At 54.5% G+C, this 17,745-nt stretch overlaps 1 protein-coding gene across 2 annotated transcripts in view; it reads right to left on the bottom strand.

Annotated features, from left to right (window-relative positions):
* DOCK4 (dedicator of cytokinesis 4) overlaps positions 1 to 17,745 on the bottom strand; it is a 282,383-nt gene that overhangs the window by 94,410 nt on the left and 170,228 nt on the right. For both annotated transcript variants that reach the window (XM_036230498.1, XM_036230496.1), the window contains exons 14-17: positions 14,868 to 14,992; positions 13,988 to 14,150; positions 11,287 to 11,393; positions 1,986 to 2,142 (exon numbers count right to left, since the gene is read on the bottom strand). In XM_036230498.1, coding sequence (XP_036086391.1) covers positions 1,986 to 2,142; positions 11,287 to 11,393; positions 13,988 to 14,150; positions 14,868 to 14,992 — 552 coding nt within the window. The remainder of the gene's footprint in view (positions 1 to 1,985; positions 2,143 to 11,286; positions 11,394 to 13,987; positions 14,151 to 14,867; positions 14,993 to 17,745) is intronic.

Genomic DNA, 17,745 nt, shown 5'->3' on the forward strand with positions numbered 1-17,745 from the left:
CTGTCTTACATGGACAGGGTTAACCCAAGTCAAACTGATACCTAAGCACTTACCACGCTCCAGACATGACCCAAGCATTGCCATCGATACAGCGAGATGTTTAACATAATGATTTCACAAACAGATTATTTACCATATGTACTTGAAAATGTTTTCTCTGCTTTTTACAAAGTAGCAACTTCTAATTTTCAGGATTTGGTCCTCTCTGTTTTATGCTCATAGTCTAACCTCCTAAACTCAAAAACTAAAACAAATTAAGGATGTAGGACTAAACTTTTTAATGGTAGATAATCTATTGTTAATCTTATCTGTGTGACTGGCAGAATAACGGTCCCCAAAGGTATCCACGTCTTAATCACTGTTATGTGTGGATGTGTTTACTTGACATGGCAAAAGAGATTTTACAGACGTGATTAAGCTAAAGATCTTAAAATATGGGGATCAGCCTGGATTGGCTGGTGGGGCCGATGTCATCTTGATAAGGGCCCTTAAAAGAAGGAAGATGATGGAAGTCAGAGAGATCTGAAGATACTGTGCTGATGGCTTTGAAGAAGGAGGAGCGGCCGTGAGCAAGGAAATGCAGGCGGCCCCTGGAAGCTAGCGAAGGTAAGTGAAAGGGTCCATCCCTGGAGAGCTCAGAAGAAAAGCAGCCCTTGATTTTTAGCCCAGTGACATTGACTTCAGACTTGTGACCTCCAGACTGTACGGTCATACCTTTTTGCTGTTTTAAGCAATAAGTTTATGGTTATTGTTAAAACAACAAGAGATAAGCTAATAAACTTAAAACTATTCTCTTTGAGGCGATCGGTGATATGTGAACCTTGGCTCTGTAACACACATGCAACTAACCCGCAGAGGATGAATAAAAATTCTAAGGGAGTCGATAAGAGGGTGATTGGATTACCTTCATCACCTCCATGGGGGTAGACTGGCCCCAGAATAATTACCTGAGATTTGGTAAATGCTTGACAATCGTTACAGAGTTATGCCAATGAAGGTCTTACTTAAGTGAAATCATTAATCACTGAATATCGATACAATCTGGTATAACTTGACATCTCTTAACTGGGTGATAGCTACCTTCAGTCAAATTTACTGAAAATAAATCATGCAGCTGATCTGTAAAAAATGTTTCTCCAAAATACTTCCAAAACTAATATAAATGGTAAAGAATCACTGGCCAAGGTCCTATATAAAATATGGTAGCATTGCACAAGAATTTGAGACATATCTTAAAAGTGGCCAATATTAAAACGCTACGTTTTGCTTCTTGCCCGATGCTACATTCTAAGAGACGAAGACTACGCCACCCTACAAATGTGTTCTATGACACAGAAGAATTGGCAGCACTGGCAAATGTTGAGGCACAAGAGCATTTTACAAGACACAATACTTATTACGAAGTGATTCTCTAACATAATGGATCTGACTTCTAATGCGGCACTTGGGCTGCTAGCCAGAAGCTTTAGATGGAGAACTCAAACACGTTTAATTTACTTCCTTTATTACAGACAATGTTTTCATGACAATCTGCCAAGGAGAAGAGCTTGCTTTATTAATCATAACTTGCTAAACAATCACTGACATAAAAAAAAAAGGAAGGAATGCTAGAAAAGAAAAGCAATATCCATCTAATTAAACAAAAAACGGCCTTTATTCTAAAACCTGCAATTAGCACTGTTTATGGAGCTATAAAACTAGAGAGATGAAGGCAGTGCTATTCTTTGTCTTTTATTCTTTTTTTTTTTTTTTAAGCAGCTGGGTTTTGAGGGTCGATTGGAAGAGTATGGGGTAACCATGAGGTCCTTAAACCCCACGCACGTAACAGATCCCTGGAGCGGGACCACTGCCGTTTACCGCAAATCACACACAGAAGCAGCACCAATTTCTCCAGGGCAAGGTTCTTAACTTCCACATGCCTATCGAAATTCACAAGTTCTTCTATGACAAGGCCTTTCAAATAAAAAAGCGTGCTTGCACCTTACCATTTTGTGTGAGTTTTGTGGAACAGAGAAAAGACGTTATCCAAAAGGACTCCTTCGTGGCCTTGGTGGCTTGGCTGTTACTCCCGAGGAGAACGCCCTTGGAGAAGGGGAGTGAGAGGTAGCGGGCGGGGTCCTGAAGGTTTGTGTTTTCTTCGCACTGTTCGAAATACCAAAGGAGAGAGCTCATGAGAATTACTAAGCATGTGTCCATTTCTAGTGTGTATGAACTGGAAATAGTCCAAGGAGCATTACAAATAGAATTCGGCTTTATGTGAAATGCAACAGAAAGGTATAAAAGGAAGGAAGCACAGATTTTGAACTTGGACCGACCTGGATTTGACTCCAGCTCCGCCACTTCCCACACGGTAACTGTTACCACGTGACTCAGCCACTCAGGACTGCGTTTCTCTCTCTAAAACCTCCCTGTGTTGTCATGAGAACGAGAGACTACATGAAGCCTTTAACACAGCGTCACATACAGCGCAGGTGCTCGAGAAACCACGTCTGCGGGCACCGCAGCATTTTTTAAAAGATGCTTAAATTCTTTCAACACCTCATGGGAGAGAGCTATTAAACGACTCCTTGCTTTGAAGACTGGCAACTAAAGGAAACAGAATCGCAGGGTTACCTAACAACGGTCCCACTACATGATGCAAATCTCAATGTCACTGAAAACGCCAGCTAACAAATGCAAAAGGAATTACGGATTTAAAAAAAAAAAACAAAACCTATTTTCCTATTCCTAACGTAATTCTTTCTTGAGTTAAAGACTGTCATTTAGTGCCAACGCCAGCGGGAGCACTGCTGATGGGGACGTGGGACCTTCCCGATGCGCAGGCAGCGATGCCCGGACTGCTCCCTGCAGGCGGGAGCACAGGCGGCGGCACGCGGCGGGGTCGGGCCGTCACCCCGCCACCTCGGGGCAGTGCGAAGAGCGACGCCACGCACTGCGCACACGCTCACCAGCGATGCGGAACCAGGGTCAGCCACACCACAGAGCCCATGGGCACCTCGCAGGAAAGAACACCACGGACGCCCAGCACCCAGCAGGCTGAGCGCCCCCGGGGGAGCCGCCAGACGGGCCCAGGAGGGGGCGCTCTCTGCAGGATGCCTGGCCGCCTCTCCTCAAGCGGAGCGTGGTGAACAAAGGGGCTGTTCTGGATAAACACTCACGAGGTAGACGGGCAGGGGTGACGTGTGGCCCCGGATTTGAACGGATCTGTTAAAAGATTTTTGTTTTAGATTTATACATTGACTAAGTTCTAGATGAGATAAAATTTAGTGACCAGAAAAATCATTAACTGGAAAAGTAGTTAAAAAATACATATGCATCTATGTAATAAGGCAACCACGATGTCCTTCAGTAGATGGATGAATAAACTGTGGTCCATCTAGACGACGGATGTTATTCAGTGTCAGAAAGAAAGGCGCCATCAAGCCACGAAGAGACCTGGAGGGACCCTGCCCATGCGTTCCTGCGTGGGAGCAGCCAGCCTGAGAACACGGCGCACTGTGCGACTCCAACCGCCCGCCACTCCGGGAAACGCAGAACTCTGGCAACGGTACGAAAGATCAGCGGCTGCCAGGGGTTGGGGGGAGGGGGGACAGGCGGAGCACGGGGGATTTTTGGGGAAGTGAAACACTCTGTATGGTAGCATAATGGACAAGAGTCATAACACATCCGTGTGAACCCACACCATGCCCAACACCGAGGGCGAACCCCAATGCACACCATGGTCTTCGGGTGGTAATGGCATGTCACTGCAGGCTCATCCTCGGTAATAAACAAACAAATAAATAAATAAGTTACCCATCTGGTGGGGGGCGCTGATCATGGGGGAGGTGACATGGGAACTTCTGTACTTTCCGATTTGACCGTAAACCTAAAACTGCTCCACTAACACGCACCTCATGTTCCGTCATTGGGGTAAGAAACACAGAAACACATTGAGAAGGCGATCCGCCAAGGGAGCAGCAGTTACGTCATCTGGGTAACCAGCGTGTGCTGTTTTAATTTGATTTTGAATTATCTTTATGCTGTTTTTATAATGAACAAAGGTGACTTTAAATTAAAATTTTGAGAAAAAACATGGTGATGGATACAGAGATTGTATAACTTAGATTATTTTGTGTGTGAATTTTGAAACTCATACAAACTTTATTCCTTCAAATTTGTTCAAGTATTTTCAAGGCTAGTGCCCTAAAAAACAGGTAGGAGTTTAAGTACAGAATCCCTTTGGTATTCTAGGGTACTTTGTGTGATTCACAAAATACGTTTAAAAATTTTAAAGACTAAATCTTTAAGAAAGACCTAACAAGTTCAGAACAAAGGACTGGCGTATTACGAGCCGTTCTCGCTAGCAGACCTGCCCAGTTACAGGGCTACCAAAACCCCCAGCACACGGCCTCCACAACGTCCTTCCAACACCACAACGCCGACTGCTCTCTTATTACCGCGAGGTATTTCACAAAGACGGAAGAGTGCACGGCACCCGGTGTCACTGCCCCTCGCCTCGGTCTGGTCCTTGGGACACGGCAAGTCATGGCACGGGTCACGGCACCGCACACTGACCCTATCTGCAGCCTGAATCTGGTCCCCGGGTTAGGGACGTGCTCTGGGCGGCCAGACCTCGCGTGCCGTGTGCTGCGGGCATCTCGGCACCACGTCCTGTGTGACTGGCGTCCCGTGCAAACCCCGCCCGGACGCACCGTCTCACTCTTCCCAGGCCTCCTGGCCAGGAGCTGGAGCCTCCCCCAGCCCGGCGCTCCATGTGCTCACAGAAATTCTGCCCCTGGGGCTCTGTCTCTCATCCCCCCGCCCCCGACTGACAGCCTGGCTCCTGAGCACCTCCTCAGCCTCTTAAATCCCTGCTGGCTGTGCCCGCCCAGCCCCGCCTGCAGCCACGGCCGGGCCACTTCTGTGACTGAAGACAGACAGCTGTGTCGCACCTTGGGGGCACCATGAACAGCAGACTTGGCCATTCGAAAGTCAACTGGTACAGAAATTAATAGTATGCGTCTGTAATCTGCAAGAAGTCGAGAACTAAATTTAAAAACACGGTCAGACAATCCAGTTGGGACTAAATATTACCAGTTAATCAGAAACAGATTTAAACAGTTGCGGAAGCAAAATACTCTGTTTTGGCAACTCTTTCAGTATGGCCGGCCGCCTTAACATCATCATCGAACAGGTACCAAGTTCGCGCTCATTGCCAGTCCCGTGATTTGGTAGTAAGAAGGTAACAAGGACACACACACAGTCCCCGTCCTTGCGAGCATCACACCCAGCTGCTAATGCTGATTACGAAGCCGTGGGGAAGACCGGCGAGGCCCAGCTGTGCCGGGGCCGGGGCTTCTGGGGCAGGGGCCGCCCCACCTTCGTCGTGATGAGCGAGAGGCTCGCCAGGCAGGCAGGGGCGGGCAGCGCGTGCGACGTGGAAGCAGTGGCGGGTCCCACGGGACGGGGGGCATAGGAGCACGTGTGGGTGGTGTGGCGGCGTGGGGTCCGGGGTCGGCTGCTGGCGAGGGGAGTGACAGCGGCAGCAAAGCGCGTGACAGCCACACACGCTTCGCGTCGACGGCCTTGCAGCGAGGTTAACTCGGTGTCGGTACACGTGCGGTGATTGTATAAGACGTTAGCATAAGGAGGAGCTGGGGGAAGGGCGTATGGGAACTTTCTGAACTATTTTTGCAATGCTTCTGGAAGTCTAAAATATCTTTAAAACGACTGTTTTAAAAAGCACAGGTGTATTCAGACAACTACAGGCAGCTTAGTGTGGCTGCAGCGTGGAATTTTTCCACACACACACACACACACACACACACACACACACACAGGCCTCGGGTCTACCCAAGACCTCCTAACTAAGAAAAACCTGAGGAGACTCTGATGCTCAGCTCGGGTTTAAATTCCCCGGATCAAAGCCCTGTCAAGGAGGCGAATGGACCCGCCAAGCCACCGGGCGTTTCGCTCTGGGGTGAGCGTGAGAAGCTGCAGCCTCCTCACGCCGGGCGTGGATGGGGGTGACCCTGTGGCTCAGCCTGCGAGACGCTGAGCCTCAGGTGTGTCTGGCTAAGGCAGCCGAAGGCCTGGGCTAGAGACGCAGACGCGGCCATCGCCAGCCGAGAGGTGCAGGTCGACTCATGGCACAGGATGAGACGGTCCTCCAGTGGAGGAGACGGGGGCGTCCGAGGATTACGCCACGACCATGCCGACGCTTAAGGTGTGGTAAGGAGCGGAGTCCTCCAAGGAGCAAAAGGGTGTCACTCAGGAGAACGCTGTCCGACCGACCAAGGAGTGAGAGGTTTTCGAGGAGGCGGGGAGTCGATGGTGTCAGACACGACAGAAAAGTCAAGTGCGGAAGGATTCTGGAAGCCTGCGGTGGCTTTAGCCCCTGGGCGGCCACTAATGACCTTGAGAAAGAAACTGCTTTGAGCTCTGGGGACAGAAGCTGCCCAAGAAACAAACGGGGTGTGAGCAATTAGAGACGGCGGGCGAAGCCTGGCTTTTCACGTGGGCTGGTAGCGAAGGGAAGGGAAGAGGGGGCGTGAGCGCTATTTAAAAATATACATTTTTTGCTTTGAAGAAAAAGGCTTGAGCACGTTTATAATCTGAGACCACTACCAGAGGAGAGGAACCAGTTACAGATGCAGGGGGGAGGGGGGCCACGGGGAGGAGGGGGGAGCCACGGGGAGGGGGGGGAGGGGGGGAGGGGGCCACAGGGAGGAAGACCCTGGAGGAAGCAGAACTGGCCTGGCGAGGAGGCGGCCCGCCCCTCGGAGACAGAGCAGGGAGGAGGGGAGGGGTGCAGATCCCTTGCAGCAGCGGAGAGAGCGCAGGAGAGAGCGCAGGACGTTGAGGGAGTTCCCGGCGGCTTCCGCTTTCTCTGTTGGGTAGACAGGAAGTGGCGGGGTGGGCAGCATGGCAGGGCCGTGGAACCAGTGCTCGTGGGTCAGGGAGTGGGCTGATCGGGTGGCCTGCAGCGTCACCGGCCCCGCTCCTCTCCCCATCAGGCTGAGACGACCCTGCACCTGCAGCACCATTTCCTCTAGGAAAGCCCAGCGCCCTGGGATGGGGCCAAGGAGGGGGCAGTGTTGACAGACGGACCCAGGGCCGGTTCCTCCTTCCCGGGCAGGCACCGCAGCCCTGAGGATCGACCGATACCCCGGGTCAGAAAAGGAAGAGAGTGACGTCAGGCAGGTCTGCTGAGAAGACTAAAAGACAAGTATAGTCAGAAAACGGGGAGGTTGCGAGGTCAGAGTTCAGAATACTGGGAGTTTAAGATTTTTGATTAGAAGTGGTTCTGGATGATTTCATGTACCCGTCCGTCTGTCCATCCTTCCTTCCTTCCCTCCCTCCATCCTATGAGCACCCAAATGGGAGGCACGGCTGGCTGGGTTTGCAGCAAGACCCAGGGAAAGGCAGAAAACAAAGAGGTCACTGGACTGACGTGGCCAAGAAACGAGAGGACACGGCACTGGACAGGTCAATCGGAAGAAGAGCACTTTGAACCCGGGGCTGGGCCAACTGTGGGGAACACCCACCCACGGACTCTTGCGGGCCAGGCCACCACATGAAAGCAAGCCCTCTGCCACCAGGAAAGAGGGTCATCCTCTATTGGGCTGGTTTCCGGCCTGCCCGTCTCCTGCTCAGATGCACCGGGTTACGAAGCTGACGAATCCCACTATGAGGCATCAGATTCTCTAGTAAGCAAAACCCCAGCCTGGGCAAGTCCGGCCATTTGAGCCATGGTGGTGTCCATCAACAGGGACGGACTCACGAAACCCTAATTTGTCAACGGGGGACTGCGTCATCTGCATCATCATCATCATCTTCATCAGCAATTGTCATCAATCAACATCGTCATCAATCGTCATCATCGATCATCAATCATCGATCATCATCATCATCATGTTTGCGTATTTGTTGTTTGTTTGTTTACACTAGATACATACACTGGACCTGAGGGTGTTTTAGAATCTATATTCAAGGATAAAAATCCTTCAGTGGCATAAGTCACAATGGGGACTTGACCGCTCAGCTACTGACTTCCTAGCCTCCTTTTCTGGACTCTCACATCGTTCTCAGGAGACATGGCTTTTGGAAAATAAATCCTCTTATGCTTATTACTTATTTCTGTCCCTTTCTTACTTTCCAGCAGGCGGCTGGAGAGGGGGAGCCAAAAACATCTCTACTGAGTTAAGGAAAACGAAAATCCCGCCGGAATGCGGTGAAATAATGAAATAGTGTTAAGCAATTTATCTTTTTCTTACTGATTCGTGACAACTGGCAGTAAATTGGGAATTATGGCCCTTTATAAACTGTGTTGCAACTGTCTCAGTCGGCTGTGTGTCCTTCAGCCTGGATTATGATGGTTTTATCAATAAGGAAATGTTAAATTTTACATAGCCAAATTTACAATTTTTTTTATAGTTTTTTCTGACATTTGAGCCATCCTGAGAAAGGCCTCCTTACCTGAGTACTATGAAAACGATCGCTCATACTTTCAAGGCTCTAGCGTTTTATTTTTTTCACATTCAACCTGGAATTTGTTTTGGTGAAAGCAGCAGAGCAGGAATCCGGCCCTTTCTCTCCCGAGTGCCCACCGCGGTCGTCCCCACACCACTCGCGGCCTGGGCTCCGTTCTTCCCTTCCCTCCCCTCCCCTCCCCTCCCCTTCCTTTCCTTTCTTCTGTTTCAAAAATAACGAATCCAATGATCAGCAGGCTGTGTGTCCTCTTGCCCTGCAGAGGAAGGACGAGCATTACGCTTGTAGCACGGTTTTCTAATCGTACACTGTGAATGGTGTTAAGCCGAGACTGACCTTGTCGGCTCAGTGCTGCATAAAAGGAGGCCACGGCATCGACTAGACTGCAAACAAGTCGTTACCCCTGGCGAGCGCTCCATACCCCTTTAGATAAGCAGCACAGAATCACCCCGCTCGTAAGACAACCCCGCCGTGCGGGGCTTCCCTTGGCGCTAATGCTTCCCCCTGGGTCCGTACGATGTAGGTCCTCCCCAAGGCAGACAGCATGCAGACAGCATCCTGAGCCTCCTTCGTGGTGGAGGAAGGTCACTGGGAACACCTGCCCTTTAAATCGTTCAAGTTCCAAGAAATTTTCCTGTGCTTTATGGGTTAGAATCCTGGATGCTGTGACAGTTTGCACAAGGGCGTGAGTGCATTCGGAGGTCTGGTTCTAAGCTCTGCTTTTGAGAAGCGTTCTGGTCCCACCTACAGGCACCGGCGGCCTCTGGGGTTGGAACGGAACGGCTGCCTGTCCGGGCATCCACGGCCGTGGGACCGAGTGTCCCCATGGAGGAGGGAGCCCTGCCACCCGCCCTCCCAGCATGCTAAGTCCATGGACACCTCTGACCTGCAGTAGGAATCTGGTAGGATTCACATTCATGTGACCAAAAACTTAGCACCTGCCCACAAGCTGCCCTCCGACCCACGGGCGAGAGCCCGCGCCTGCGGTGCCGTGAAGAAGGGACCTTTCCTCCGCGATCAGTGCGCCGGGCGCTGTTAGCGATCGTGGCGCGCCTCGAGATGCCACGCTGCACAGAGGCCACGTCTCACACGCCCGCGCACACAGCCGCGGCGCCTTATGGAAACCTGTAGCTGAGGACAGCCTGCCATGTGCGTCTCACATGAGGGACCCGTCACCTAGCGGGGAGGTCATCAACTTCGACGACTAGCCCGCTGAGCTCCTGAGTTCCCTGTTTTGCTCGCTCCGCTTCAGACACGTCTCCCCTTGAACGTTAACACCGCGAGCTCCTTCGCGCCAGTGTTCGAAGGACAGGGACGCGAGCTCCGGAAATAAAGGCACTTCAACGTTGTGCTCGCCGCTGCGTTTCCAGCACCCAGGACAGCGCCAGCCCACAGTCAGCGGCCGACGACCGACCATGCTGGACAAAGGACTGGAGAACACCGGACCGGAGACGGGCGCACGCGCGTGCACACACAAGTACGCACAGAACGGAAACGCCTGGGCGTGTCGTGCGACAGTCCGAAGGTAAAGAGAGGGGTTTCCTGTTTGTGCCCCCTTCGTCCACTCAGGAAACCTCCACTGCACACCTGCTGTGCGCCAGAAAACCCGACACGGCCGCGGCCCTCGGGGACTCGTGAGCCCACTGGGGACAGCCGCGGGCCCTTCACGTCATCGCGGGATAGTACGGCGAGTTCAACGCTGGGAGACGGATGCGGACGTCCGGGGACGCCCAGCGGGCCGGCTGCGACCACGGGGAGCCGGCGCCGGGGAGTGGGCACCGCTCGTCTGGACAAGGCCCAGGTGAGCCTCCGAGGGCGCTCGGCAGGCCGGCCGCTGTGGGGCGAGGTGCCGGTGCCGCGGGCGGAGGAGGGCCAGAGCGAGCCGCGGGCGGGGTCAGGAGCTGGAAAGAGCTGGACGTGGCCCTGAGGACCAGACAGGAAGCGGTGAGAGGTGGCAGGGGGGACCCGGAGCCTGGCGCACCCCGAGCGCCTCGGGCTTGTCCCCTCCGCAACGGGCGGCTCCGGCGGGCCTCAGGGGCACAGTGGCCTGGTCCAATCTCGCCTCGGTGGGTCGCCCTGATGGCGGGGTGGAGCCTGGACCAGCACGAGACGTGGCCTGGGGCAGGAAGCCGGGTGGCCCAGCGGGGAGTGGGGAGAACCTGGAGCCGCGCGTGGTGACGGGCGCAGAGACGCAGGGGGGAGGCACCTGGGAGGAAGGCGTGCGCTTCGAGCCCGTTTCCCAGGGACCAGTATTTTTACACTTCATACCGACGACCGTTCTCAGATAACCTCTAAAGGTCTCCTGTTTTGTGAATTTTCCTTTCGCTGCCTTCTCCAGCGTACTGTTCCCAGGGTTTTTTTTAATGACAATTCCTGATGCAAAAACCAGAAAGTAACGACCACCACAGCTGTCGTGACAAAGGACAGCCACGCCCCCGCTTGCTAAGGGGAGCGGCGGACCGAGCAGCGGACCGTGGACCTTGCTGGAGTCGCCGCTGCGGGGGCGCAGGTCTAGGTGAGAAAGCGGGTCTTGGCGACGTCCGAAAGCATCCTCGTCGCGTGTGTTTAATCCACCCACGGCAACGGGGAGGGCTTCAGGCCATCACACAGACGCACCCAAACGCCTACACGGAACGAATAAATCACCTTTACACCATGTTTCAGGATACGGCACAGGACATGGAAGCAATGCTTTCAAAAAGGCAGCCTCCCTGCCCCCAGGATTCCAGGAGCACTTCCTCCCGGCCGTCTTGGCCATGACAGTGAGTCACGAGTCACCTTCCGGCGCCACCACCCATCCCCGACCCGCGTCACCTTATGCACGATGAGTTCGTGCGTGCCATCCGGGAGGGTCCTGCCATCTTCCTGCATCAGGGGCACGAACGAGAACCCGAACAGCTTCTTCTCTCCTTTCTCCTTCGCTATGGGGGGTAAAATAAAAAAGGAAAGAGAAAAAGGAATTACGCATTTGAGCGCCCGCTCGCGCAGCCCTGAAGATAAGCGCGAGGTCAAGATGCGTGAGGGTCGAGAAACGAAACCCGCAGTCCCGGCCCTTCCACGCCGCAGCGGCCGGCCGCGGAGCTGGGCCCTGCCGCCAGCAGCCCCCTCGGGCCCCACCTTCCCGCCCCTAATCGGCAAGTCACGTTCCTGGGCTAAGTGTCCTCACGGGACTTGTTACCTGCACTGATGCTTCTTAAACGTCTGTGTGGTGCCTGTTTGTTCTCGTGCCTTGCACCTGGGGACGTGAGCGCCGCTGGGGGCGCCCTGCCTGCCTGCCGCGTTCTGCTCTAAGCCAGGTGTCTCTGGGCGTGACAAGGGGCGGCCCTCCGTTACTGCGTGTGAACCGGCGCAAGAACGCACGGAGTGCGGGGCGCCACGCTCTGCCCGCTGCCCGCGGACGGGAGCAGGGGCTTCCACGGGGCCGCTGCACCCCGGGGTCCTGCCACGGACGGGAGCAGGGGCTTCCACGGGGCCGCTGCACCCCGGGGTCCTGCCGCGGCGGGAGCGCCTACACCGTGGCAATCAGCAGACACCGTCGTTTGGGGCCGACCCCGAGCCCCGCACCCTGCACACAGGACACTGAGCTATACGCTCTCACCCCCAAGTTTAAGTCTCTGGCCTGGATCTCACTCCACTGCCTATGTGACCAAATCCTGGCTGTCCAGCAGACTGCTCAGACTGAACACGCCTGACATGGAATGTACGGTTTTACCCCCCAACAGATTCTTGCTGGTATCTCCCTACTTTATAATGGACTGTTTCATTCTCAGGACAAAAATCTTGGGGGCGGCCCTGACTTTCCTCCTCCTTTCACATCCAATCTGCCAATAAATCTGTAAAAAAACATGCGGATCCTAATGCAAATCACTTTAATCTGCGTGGCAGACCGAGAAGGCCTCCTGAACGGGTCCCCTGCCCCCACCTGGCCCACCTCCAACCTCCCACCTGTACAGCAGCCAGACGTCCCCTCCGTCTAAACCCTCTACTAGCTCTCTTCACCCCAAATAAAATCCACGGTCCTCCCCATGACTCCAAACACGATACGGCTCCAGCTCCCCCTGTCGCCTCGTGACTCATCTCCCAACTCGCCGGCTCCTTCGGGCCTCCTTGTCACTGCTTGAAAGTGCTGCGCATGGTTCAACCCTCAACCTTTTGAAACTCACTCTCCTCTCTGCCCGGAACGGTCTTTGCCCAGACACCCTAGGGCTCACAGCTTTACCTCTTTTCGGTTGCTGCCGACTGGACGTGCCTATCAGAGAGGTCCTTCCTGACTACCCCACCCGCAACGGCAGCGCACAGCATCGCCCTCCAGCGCCTAGCCCGGCTCCGCCTGCCCCACGCGCCCTCGCCGCGACCCGACACGCCCCGCACTTCTCCGCTCACACGCGTGCTGGCTTCCCTCTCTGGAGCGGGAAAGTGCTGGACACACAGTAGGTGTTCAAGAAATGTTTGCTTGACGAATGAATGCTATTTTTGAATAAATATATGCACACACGGAGAAACGTCTGGGGGCTCATGTGATAAAATGATTACACTGATTATCTGTAACTAGTGGGATAATGGGGACTTTTTTCTTTTAGTTTTGCTGTATCTTCTGAATATTAACAATGAATATTTTTTTAAAACCTGTGACTGCGTTTGAAGTATGAAGACAAGAGGGCAGAGATCTGGCGAGTTTCACTGAAAACAGCCTTTGTTCCGCTTCCTAAGTGCTGAGCTACAATAATTTTCTCCAAATGCCCACTTCCCTCACGTCCCCTTCACTTTCTTCTCTTTTTATTACTTTAAAGCTCAAAGCTCGTTTTCAGCCCAACTGAGAATTTAAAACAAAGCCCGGTAGAAGGGACGGCATGGTACCTTGCCCGGCTCTGAATGCTTTCCCACTTCGAGACCTGTCCACGACACTCCTCTGGGAATCTGGGAGACTAGTGAGACCCCACTAGTCTCCCCACATCCTGAAACACCCACGAAAGCATGATTTATGGAGTCGCTGACCCGATTCCGAAACGTGCTGTACGGCCCCAGCCACGGCCACGGCCCCCCCTGCCGCTGAAGCGTGGCCGAGGTACCAGCGCTCAGGTCGAGGCCGCGAGTCTGTGGGCCGCGCCCCTACCCGTCAGACCCGACAGGAGCCTGCTGCTTCTGGCCATGTCTGAGGTGCACTTCAGCGACCCAGGGGGCACCAGAGGACCCCTGGACTGGAGGTTCCCCGGGGGCAGAGAGTAGGGGCTTGAGAGGGTGGTAATGAGTACAAAAGAATTAAAATAGAGATGTCAAGAGAAGACAGCTTTATGGACCGTAATGTTTACCTGGACGAATTCTGTAACGTCTCCACGCCTTGGGTTTTTTAGATGCGTGAAATGAGGCGATTACTCCGCATCATCTCTAAGGCCCCTCTGGACCGACCTTACCCGATTCTCACTTGAACACTGTCTGGGACGGCACAGTGACCCGGCTATACGCCGACCGGCTGTAACCCTGCGCCCGTCAGAGGCCGGCGCCCCCCAACACTTACTGGAGCAGTGCCGGAACTCGAAGCGGATGTGCGCGCCCCGGAACTTGTCCACGGGGATGGGGAGCTTCAGCAGCTCCGCCCAGCGCGGGCTGTTGTTGTGGTAGAGCACGAAGGAGTGGTACTCGCTGGCCAGCGGCTCCCCGGAGCCGAAGGCGATGAAGTCCTGGCGGGGGGCGAGCAGAATGAGGGCCGCGGCCGAGGGTGCCCGCCACAGCAGTGACGGGGCCAAGGCCTGCCTGGGCCCCCCACCCCGCCCCGCCCCGCCCCGCAGTGCCCGCCCCCCGCGGCACCTGCCCCACGCCGTGCCCCCCACCCCGCCCCGCAGTGCCCGCCCCCCGCAGCGCCCCCCCCCGCCCCCCACGGCGCCGCTCCGCCCCCTGCGCCGCCGGCTCCGCGCCCGGCCCTCGGGGACGCGGGGACGGCCTGGCGACACGGACACGAGGCAGGAACCTGTCACTGCTCCCCGGTCAGTCAGGCCCCCACCCTCACGCCTCATTCGGGTCACAACGCAAACGCATAAGATTAAGTGTGGGGGGTTTTGTGTTTGTTTTTACCCACTGTCAGATAAAAGTATTCATCTCCAAAACTATGACAGATGAAAGGGAACACATAAAATGGCATGTAAAAAATTGTATGCGGAATGACCGCTATTAAGAAATTGTTGACACAATTAATTCAACATTTGAACTGTAAAAGCCTTTTTGTTTCTCTACTTTCCTCTGTGAAACGGATTTTAACGATTTTCAAAAAATACACAGGGGTGGAGAAGTAAACTAACACGGAAAACACCGCACATGAGAAATGAGCCGATCTCTTCAGGGCTGACCCCAACGCGATGCCGCGGAACGGCCTCACCGCACACCATCCCTCACGGACGCACCTTCAGGGTCTGGCCGGTGGCCTCGACGATGAGCATCGTAACTTCCACGTTCCTGGCCACACTCTTCCCTCCTTTCTCAAACTCTCCTCTTTCTATAGTGATGTATAAATCGTTCCTCATTTCACCTAGCATGAGAAGAACATGAAAACCGTTTTATATATACCAGGAAGTGTGATGAAGTGCTCTATGAAGGAAAACTTTAGGTCATAAAACACAGTGTTGCACACCCACAAGCAAAATATATTCCACTGATACTTCTATAAAGGGATCCCGCGCCTTCGCTGCCAATACCCAAGAAAGGTAGAAGCCAGCCTGTGCCGGCTCAAATAGGGATACTGAAAACGTACACTGAGCAGGTGAACACTGGGACTGAGTGGAAAGACGCTGTCGAGTTTCGCCATTTTTCAGTATTTCCCTCATTGATGAGGAGTGATCATAAACGACAGCCTGGCTGGGCGGCGCAGAGAAACCGGTGTCGATACTGAACAGCCCCAGCGTTTAGAGGAGAAACATCGAAATGCGGCAAAATGATAGGCCTGCGAAGGGTACGGTTATGAGTTAAACGGTTTCCAAAATTCCTGGACGAAATGGTCTCGCTGCTGGAAGAATGCGGATCCGTGCCGTCTGAGCGCAGACGGAGAACAGCTCAGGCACACGGACGCACTTGCTCGGTGTTTCCTGCCGCCGAGTTACTTATGAAACAAGTGAGAAAAGGCCCTCGGTTCAAACTGACGTGCTCCATGTACACATTACAACATCTACTTTTTTTCTCCATTTGTTATTTATAAAGCTCAAATGCTTTTTAATCTCACCCTTTTCTTATTACAACAGCAAGAAAAAAAGAGAAATTTACTGCCGACTAGCAAACTCAGGCTGACAGCATGCTTTTCCCTCTCCCAGAAACATGAAGTTAGGGGTACGCGGTGAGTGGAAGGGAAGGGAGAAATGAGAAAACAAAATGCTACTAGAAAATTCTGAATGGTAAGTAACAGTGATGGCGAGGCTGGCGAGGCTGAATTTACTTTTACTTAACACAGCTTTTACACATCTGAAGAACAGAAAGCAATCCTCTCTCTCTCTAACACAAAACCTGCCCATGAGAAAGCAAATGGCCGGAAGGAGCCATGACCGTAGGGTAGGAGCATGCCCACAACCGGAGGTTTACACAACTTCCTGAGCAAGTGTGTACGGGAAAAGATCCGCGCGTTCAGGACTGCGGGGGACACCAGGGTGCCCGGTCACCTTCCGCCGAAGGCCAACTTTTTGTGGTGGCATCGCTCACGAATGCCTGAGGCCGGGACACAGATGGGCCGTAAAACGGCAGAACTGAGTAAGTCCTCAACAGGAGGGAAACTTTTTTGTTGTTGTTGTCATTTAGTTTTTATGAAATTTACTGGGGTAACATGGTTAACAACATCCTCTAAATTTCAGGTGTGCCACTCTGTAACACGACATCTGTATACGCAACCATGCGCTCACCGCCTCCTAAATTTAAAAATGCCGGGGATCCGAGCAGAAAACGGCTCGACCCAGCGCCCGGGGAGGGAGACGAGTCCGACGTGAGCGTGGTCATCTGGAGCGAGGGCGGGACGCTGTCCTCGGCCACGGACAGGTTCGCGCCTGGAAACCACCGCCGGGGCCGCGGGGGAGACATGCGTGTGCCGGACACACGCCGGCGGCACCTCCCTTCGCGTGTGCGGCAGGCAGACAACGGCCCGCCCGGCCCCCGAGGTGTCCGCGCCCTGACCCCGGACACTGCGGCCATGTGGGCTTGGGTGGCAAAGGCCTTCGCAGAGGTGACTAAGTTAGGGGTCCTGAGACGGGGAGATTTTCTCGGCTGATCGGGGCGAGTTTGCTGCCGCCACAAGCGGGAGGCAGAAGGCTCAGCGTGGGCGGAGGGGCTGTGGCGGGGGAAGCGGGCAGGGGTGACGTGGGGCCACGGCCAGGAGCCGGACACGGCAGCGAAACGGCCCCTCCCTCTGGGCCCCGGGAGAAAGGCGGCCCGGGCGCACCCTGACTGTAGCGCAGGGAGAGGCCCGTGCAAGGTTGCGGCCTCCGGAGCCGTAACGTGGGGCGCCTGCCCTACGCCGCCCCATTTGTGGCGCCTTGTTCCAGGGCCGCTGCACACTCGTACGGCACGCCACCCGCGCCCAAGCTCCTTTCGCTCCGTGACGCCTCGAGAGGGACGAGGGCTAGGTCCCAGGTCCCGGGCGGCGGGGAGTCGGAGCGGGCCGCAGACGGGGCCGTCCGGACGGGCTGAAAAGCTAGCTCTGGATGTTTCACATGGAGTGCGCCTCGGTCGGGCCCATCGACGTCATCGCCGTCTCTGTGTGTTGCTTTCTGTCTCTCCGGTTACATTTTGGGCGAGCGCCCTGAGAGATTGGACGTCCTGGGGGGCAGCTCTGAAACTGTCCTGTTAGGCGAGGGCCGGCAACGCAGCAGCCGGGCGGGGTGGGCCGGGCCTCCCTGCCGTCCCTCAGCCTCGAGGACGAGGTGTGGGGCTCTCGCAGGGCCGGTGGCGAAAGTCCTATGCCCTTGTGCCGGGCGCCTGCAAGCTTCGTAATCTGGAGGAACCAGCCTCTCCGAGCCCAGTGGGGCCGGACGTCGGCGAGACGTGGTCGGGCCTCGGCCTCCGTCCCGCATCGCTGTGGCAGGTACTGGTGGGAAGGCCACACTCCCCTCCCCTGGCAGGATCCGGGGGTTCAGGTCTGAGAGCAATGGTTGCACCCGCACGGTGTGGAGGCCCAGGGATTTGGACCGGGGGGCGGTGAGCTTCGGCTAGATGTAGGATATATTTTTAAGGAAGACCAAACCATATCATACTGGCTCCCACAAGCTTTTTCCAAGAGCAGGTTTATCTCAGGCAAGTCCATCTGTT

This window comes from Rousettus aegyptiacus, unplaced genomic scaffold, assembly GCF_014176215.1.
Source record: "Rousettus aegyptiacus isolate mRouAeg1 unplaced genomic scaffold, mRouAeg1.p scaffold_m13_p_13, whole genome shotgun sequence".
Lineage (NCBI taxonomy): Eukaryota > Metazoa > Chordata > Mammalia > Chiroptera > Pteropodidae > Rousettus > Rousettus aegyptiacus.